At 43.8% G+C, this 7506-nt stretch overlaps 1 protein-coding gene across 3 annotated transcripts; it reads right to left on the bottom strand.

Moving 5' to 3' along the window:
- Positions 1-353: 353 nt before the first annotated feature.
- On the bottom strand, positions 354-7370 carry LOC309957481 (uncharacterized protein). Of its 3 annotated transcripts, none has more exons than XR_014325972.1 (2): positions 6810-7370; positions 354-736 (listed from the first exon to the last, which is right to left on the bottom strand). XR_014325972.1 is itself a non-coding variant. In XM_082832753.1 (2 exons), exons 1-2 carry the CDS (start codon positions 5728-5730, stop codon positions 647-649), a joined length of 1266 nt encoding a protein of 421 aa, XP_082688879.1. In that variant the 5' UTR covers positions 5731-6796; the 3' UTR covers positions 354-646. The 3 variants fall into 3 exon arrangements, 1 of the variants encoding a protein (XP_082688879.1); XR_014325973.1 differs by lacking the exon at positions 6810-7370 and adding an exon at positions 1496-6796; XM_082832753.1 differs by lacking the exon at positions 6810-7370 and adding an exon at positions 4555-6796.
- Positions 7371-7506: the final 136 nt, after the last annotated feature.

Genomic DNA, 7506 nt, shown 5'->3' with positions numbered 1-7506 from the left:
TGGAAGTATCCAAAGTTGAACTTTAAAGTCCAGGGTCTCCAATTCTATACTGTAGGAAAAAAAAAAAAGAACATTGTTTAGGAAGACACATAAAGTAACTTTCGAAGTTAATGTACGTATCTGTCATTAAAGACTCAGGAGAACTTCAGCAGTTCTGGTCATCCAGTTCAGGTGCAATTTTATCAACTAATGTTGATAAAACAACTAATGTTTTCACCTCAAGCTAGAGGATATAAACTAGTGTTAATAGATGCTTGGAATACTGCTTTATGAGCAGGAAATACTGTAATCATTTTCACTCTACCAGATAGAAATAATAAAATGTTTTATGCATCAGCGGATATTTTTCATCCTTTTGTTACCAAGCAAGGGCTCACTGTCTAACACACATAGAAGCAAATACTACGGCACCAGCTTTTAAGAAAAGAAAGCATTTTATTGTGAGTCAACCGACAGGAGGCAGGGCTCAAATCTGTCTCCCTGTCCAGTGTTCAGGGCAAGATGTAAGTTAGGAGAATTTCACAAGCTTATTGGCTAGTGTTGACAGTCAGAAGCTGATTGGAATCAAGCTATTTGGGCAGCTGGAAGCTGGATTTTTCTTATTGAAGAACTTCTTGCTTGGTAAAGGGCTCCAGTGGCAACATGTCTATTGTTTGAGTTCTGCAGACTGAAGATTCTTGGTTCTGGGGTCATCCTGGAGACATGGGTTCCTGTCTTGTACATGGGAGTGCTGTCTCTGTAAAATAACTCAAGGTTTGATTAGTCAACAACCTATTTAAGGAGACAAAACCAGGATAAGCAGGTCAATGTTTTATGTGCTGTTTTAGTGCCCCCCTTTTACTTTGTACATTCCTCAATCTTAAGGGAAATAGGGTGACGACCGCTCTAGCTGCTTCCTGCTGAGAAGGGGCATAGATTTTTATAAGAGGAATGAAATTGTTTTTGCACTTGATTGTAAATATTCACGAGTCCCACTTTGAACGCTTAAGTCTTGGGCAATCAACATGTGAGTGGGGGAGGCCTTTTAAAATATATGAGATAGACAATAAGTAAAAAATTTTGTGAGTAAAAAGATTAACCCCATGATACACAGAACTATGATTCCTAATTTTAACAGTCCTCCAAAAACAGACCTTATTCTTTGGGAACCAGTGAAAACATGTTATTTTTAACATTCTTAGTGACTGAATTTGGATTTATATCAGCCTGGTCCAGACTTCTGGGTGGAGCTGTCTACTTTCGAGATGTCCTCGTCTTCTCTTCCTGACCAGGTGGAGACTTAGCTGTCCTGTTTCTATTTGAAAAGTAACTTAAGTTCAGTTAAGGGTTTACAAGTGTAATTAGGGGCCGAGAAATCAGTAGTGGGTTTCCAGGCCCCTCTGGTGTTAGGAAGGTTGGGTCCTCCTACTTCCTCCTGTCCATGGAGAGCGTGCCCTGTTTGGGAACTGTAAAGGGGACAAGGGGGGTGCTGGTTAGAAATGGGTACTATTTTTACTCTGGAGGGGTGTATCCAAGGTTTAACTCCTTTCAGCTCTACTGAAGAATGTGTAACCAGAAGGACTTCATAGGCTCCAATCCACTTGGGTTGCAGTTGATCCTCAGGGCAGTCATTTTTCCAAGTTTGAGGAGGACCCAATTCCCTGGGCTTATGCAGTGCACAGGAATGTCTGCAGGAAATGTTAATTGGCTAGAGGCATATTTATATACAGAAAATAAGATAGCACCAAGGGACTGTACACATTTTATAGTATCTAATTCTTTTACAATGAGATCACTTTCAAGACAGCAATAATACTTAGTCTTAAGGAAGGGTCTCCCGTTAACATTTCATAAGGGCTCAAGTGGCGCTTGCTTCTAGGGGCTACTCTTACCCTCAGCAGGACAACTGTTAAGACATTATCTCAAGTGAAGTTGGTTTCTTAACATACTTCGGTGATTGTCTCTTTTAAGGTATGATTCATCATTTCAGTCAAAAGGGCTCCATGAAGCATGTAACTTCTACTGTAGTCCGAGGGCCCCAGATACCCCTTGCGTTACCTTGGCTATGAAAGCTCCTCCACTGTCACTTTGAATGGAAAGAGGCAACCCAAAATGAGGGCTAATTTCTTTTAGTAAGGCCTTTTTACCTAGGAAGATTTCTCTCTCCAGCACAGAAAAGCTTTGACCCGTCCTGTGAAGGTGTCCACAAATACCAGCAAATATCTATAATGTCCCATGGCTCTTGGCATAACAGTAAAGTCTATTTGCCAGGCATCTCTTGGTTCTGTCCCTCGGGTTTGCACCCCTTTGAATATTGGAGGTGGCCCGGCTTTAGGATTGTTTCTGGTGCAAATCAGGCAATTTTGTATTACCTTTTGGATGGTCCTTTGCATTTATGGACTAACAATAAACTTTTGTAGCCAATGATAGGTTGCATCCTTCCCGTAATGGGTTCCTTGATGTAGATGAGTGATAATTCTTTCCATTAAATGTTGGGGCATAAGCACGAATCCCTGTTCATTATATATCCAGCCTTCTTTGTTTGTTTGGTACTGATCACCATCTATGTCTCAAGAGTCAGTGTGAAATCCCCATTCATCATCTCTCTCTAGATCCATTTCTGAATACTGAGGCTTAAACAGGGACAGGTCCACACTTTGAATGAGTGCTAGGGTGTTTGGCTCTGGTCGCCTGTTTTGCTACGTGTTCAGTCAAATTATTTCCTTTAGCTATACAGCTATCAGTCTTTTGGTGCGGGCAATGTACTATGGCTACTTCTTCCGGCATTAAAAACAGAGTTTAATAAGGCCAGTATCTCCTCTGCATGTTTAATTTTTTTCTTTCCTGATGTTAGTTGACCTCTCTTTTTCCACATGGCCCCATGTGCATGCATGACAGAGAAGGCATACTTAGAAGCAGTATAAATGGTTACCTTTTTCTCAGCTCCAAGATGCAGGGCTCTCCTGAGGGCTACGAGCTCTGCCTTCTGGACAGACATACCTGGAGGGAGAGCTTCTGCTTCTACGACCTCCTGATGAGTTGCCACTGCATATCCAGCTTTTTGGAGTCCACGATCCATGAGGCTGTTCCCGACTGCAAACATTTCCATATCTGGATTCTCTAAAGGCTGATCAGTCAGGTCAGGTCTGCTAGAATACTCTTCTTCAGTTTTTCGTATACAATCGTGAACAGGTTCTTCTGTTTTCATGTACAATCATGAACAGGTTCTTCTGGGGAGCAGAGTGGCTGGGTTTAAAGCAGATACTTCTTTTAATGTTACCTTTGGGTTGTCAAAGGTATTTGCCCAGTCTCCCCAAAGTAAGCCAATATCGGCCCTTTGGTTCAAGTAAAAGTTGCACACGATGTGGGGTGTGCAAAAAGGTAGGACAACCCAGGGTAAATTTTTCAGCTTCTTGTAAAAGGTCACAGGTTGCAGCCACAGCCCGGAGGCAAACTGGCCATCCTTGAGTTACAACATCCAATTGTTTGGAAAAGTAAGCTACTGGCCTTCTGGCAGTATTTAAATTTTGAGTTAGCACTCCAAGACTCATGCTCTGTCTTTCATGCACAAAAAGATCAAATAACTTTCTAATGTCTGGGGGACCAAGTGCTGGGGCTGTTGAAATTTTCTCCTTGATGGTACGGAATGACTCATGGCATTTCGCAGTCCAGCTTAATGGCTCACTGGCATTTCTTTTGAGAGACTCACATAGAGGTTTGACTATAAGTCCGAAGTTAGGAATCCAAATACAACAAAACCCAGCCATTCCTAAGAATCTTCTCAATTGCTTTCTGGTGGTGGGTGCTTCCCTTCGATCTGGCAAGTTTCTTTCTCCTTTTGATAACTCAATTCCTAGATATTTTACAGCTGGTTGAGAAATTTGTACCTTTCCCTTGGAGATTTTATATCCCCGGTCTGCCAAAAAGTTTAAAGTGAAGATTGTATTTTGGTCTGAAGCTTCCTTAGTTATACTAGCGCTTAGTAAGTATATCATCCACTTACTGGAGTAAGATTCCTTCATTTAGTTGGAGATCCTTTAAGTCCTTGGCTAAGGCCTCCACAAAGATGGTGGGGGCATTTTTAAATCCTTGTGGAAGTACAGTCCAGGATTACTGCTGTTTTATATTAGTCTCTGGATCATTCCACTCAAAGGCAAACAGTTCCTGGGACTCAGGACTTAGGGGTATGCAATAAAAGGCATCTTTTAAGTTCCGAACTGTAAACCAGCAAAAGTCTCCAGATAAAGTTGTACGCAAAGTATAAGGATTTGGCATCACCGAATGTACATCCTCTACAATTTGGTTGATAGCTCTCAAATCCTGTACAAAACGATAATCTCCAGTCCCAGGTTTTTGTACTGGTAGGATGGGAGTGTTATACGGGGATTGACAAGGTCGGATTAATTGGCATTTAAGAAAAGTGTTTATCAGAGGCTTTATACCTTCCTTTGGGTGCCTCTTTAAAGGGTACTGCTTTAACTTTGGAGCCTGGGCACCTGGGTGGAGTTTTACTACTATTGGGTCAGCCGTCTTGGCTCTTCCTGGTGTCCCGTCAGCCCAAACTTCTGCTCTTACCTTTTGAAGAATTTCTTCAGGGACATCTGGTTGAGGCTTGTCTCCCAATTGTAATGGCGCAGCTTGGAGGGCGCAGTCTTGACCTGGGAGTACTTTGGTGTCTACTTTTTCTGCTGAGAAACCCACTTGGTCATTTAAGTTTGTTAGTACCTCTTGCCCTGATGAGGGACTATGACATCCAGGCACATACACAAAGCTGTACTTTACATGTGTTTTCTCTACATGACATTCAAGCCATTGTAGAAAAGGTTTCTGAGAGACTTCCCCAGATACACCAGTAATGGATGTTATCTTGGGGGAGAGGGGGCCCTGTCTGTTTTTGGGACACTCCCTTTTCCAGTGCCCTTCCTGTTTACAAAAGGCACACTGTTGTGGCCCAACAGATGGATGGCCTTTCCTGCTGGGTTTTGGAGGTCCCCAGGGTGTTACCCGTGGTCGTCTGTTCTCTCCTGCAGACGTCCTGCTGGGTTTTGACTGGTTACAGCTGAGCAGAGCAACCTGCCTCAGGATGCATTGCTCAATGCATTGCTCCTGCTTTTCCCAAATTTCGTATCGGCCTTTGAACACTTCAAAAGCAATCTGGACCAACTGAGACGTTGGTGTCCATGATCCCCCTTCCAGTCGTTCTAGTTTTTTTCTTATATCTGGGGCACTCTGACCGATAGAGTTTAAATTGACCAGTCCCATGTCATCTGGGTGTTCCGGATCAATATCAGTATATTTTCGGAAAGCCTCATAAAGCCTTTCAAGGAAGGTGAATGGGCCCTCCTCAGGCCCTGGCTGTACATTCCGGACCCTCTTGAAGCTGTTTGCCCCTTTCTGCAGTCCAGTTATTAAACAATCTTTATAATGATTCAGCCTTGCTTGATCCCCTGGGTCACGGGGATCCCATTCTGGTTCAGCTCCAGGGATGGCCTGCTTTGCTGGAGTTCTGATTGGATTATTTGGTTTTAATTCATGAAGCCTTTTGGCTTCCTGGAAGGCCTTCTCTAATATCATGCTGCGTTCCTCCATACTGAGTAGGATACACATGAGGGTCTGTATGTCAGCCCAGTTAGGATGAAAAACAGCAAAAATAGATGTAAAGAGATTCTCCATATTCCTAGGATCATCTTGATAAGATGGCATTTTAGCTTTAAAATTAAGGAAATCTATGACTGATAAACGATGATGCATGATTCCAAGTGCTCTGGATTGGCCTTGGTCATCCAAGCCTGCTGGGACCTGCCTTAACGGAAATTGTCCCGCCTACAGTCGAGTGTTCCCTGGGCCAAACTGAATACCCTGGAGGGTACAGGGAGGGTAGGCCGTTCCTTGTTGACCATCTGCTAAGGGCGAGTACGGAGCCGGACCAGCAGCCCTAGGAGGACTGGTAAAAGCCTTGGCACTGCCTGCAGGAAGATCCCCTTCAGGATTCGCGGGAACCACAAGAGGCGCTGAGGGAGGGGCTCCCGTAGGAAGTGCCCACAGTCCGGCTACTGCAAAAGGTGCAGACGGAGGGACTAGATCGTCATTAGACTTTGACTCAGGTAAAACAGGCTTTTTGTGAGGTTCTTCCCTCTGACCCATCATTTTATCAATAAATGCCTTATGCATATTTCTCCTCTTACATAAAGACATAAATGAGTCTACATATGGGATTTCGTCCCATTTTTTTCTCTCTCTTACAAAACGAGTCTAACTGTATAATAGTATTATAGTTCAAAGACCCATTTGGGGGCCATATTTCCCCTGACTCCAGTAGATATTTGGGCCAGGCAGTGTTACAAAAGAAAATCATTTTCTTTTTTTTCATACCTCTTTCATCATTAGAGGTAAACATTGACCAACCTCAAAGAACACTTTTCAAGGGAGTGCCGTCTGGTACGCTGTTATCATTCCCCATCTTGGAAGTATTTTTTTCTCAGGATGACCACAGCAAAATGACATAAAACAGATTCAATAAATTTTTTCTGTGGTCATCCAATAGTTAACCCTATTAGGCAATTCCTAACAAACAAAACAGTCAGACATAGACCAAGAAATCCAAAGGCCTGGGATTCTAACCGGATCTTTTGGGTACCTCGGTGGTTATAACTTTTTTTTTGGCCGCGCTGTGCGGCTTGTGGGATCTTAGTTCCCAGACAACGGATTGAACCTTTCATACTGTCTCCCTTAGAGTGGGACTCTAACCCACAATCCTGATTAGACATTTATTGTCTAATAATTGTTATTAGACAATTTAGGCACAAGCGCGTTTTAATGAGGTTACTCACCCGAAAGATCCAGGAGCTGTTTCTTTCCCCAAAAGTGAAAGTAGCGCGGAGGAGCCTGGAGCGCAGCTGCTGCGGGAAGCAGGAACCCGACAGCCGCGCCTCTAGACAAATCGGGTCTAGGTGGCCACTCAGGGTCGGTGACGAGGGCCTACACCCAGCCGGGGGCTACAGTGCCTCAGCCAGGCGATCACAGGAGCTTAGTTCGTTTGCGATCGCCAGAAATTCTCACCGAGCAAGGGCTCACTGCCTGGCGCGCACAGAAGCCAATACTATGGCACCAGCTTTTGAGAAAGGAAAAAGCTTTATTGCGAGGTCGACCGGCAAGGAGACAGGAAGCAGGGCTCAAATCTGTCTCCCCCAGCCAGGGTTTGGGGCAAAATTTAAGAGGTTAGGGACATTTCAAACTTGGCACAAGCTGATTGGCTAGTTTTCAAAGCAGTCCATATATGGTAAACAAGGTACTATGGCAGATGGAAGCCGGATTTTCCTTACTGAAGGACTTCTTGCTTCAGCTGGTTAAGGGGTCTGATGGCAACATTTCTATTGTTTGAGTTCCCCAGACTGAAGATTCTTGGTTCCGGGGTCATCCTGGAAACGTGGGTTCCGGCCTTGCACATGCGCAGTAATGTCTCTATAAAAAACCCTCAAGATTTGATTAATCAATAACCTATTTAAGGAGTCAAAACCAGTTTAAGCT

Source organism: Leucopleurus acutus, assembly GCF_964270905.1.
Source record: "Leucopleurus acutus genome assembly, chromosome: 2".
Taxonomy (NCBI): Eukaryota; Metazoa; Chordata; class Mammalia; order Artiodactyla; family Delphinidae; genus Leucopleurus; species Leucopleurus acutus.
This window is presented reverse-complemented; position numbering and strand designations above follow the sequence as displayed.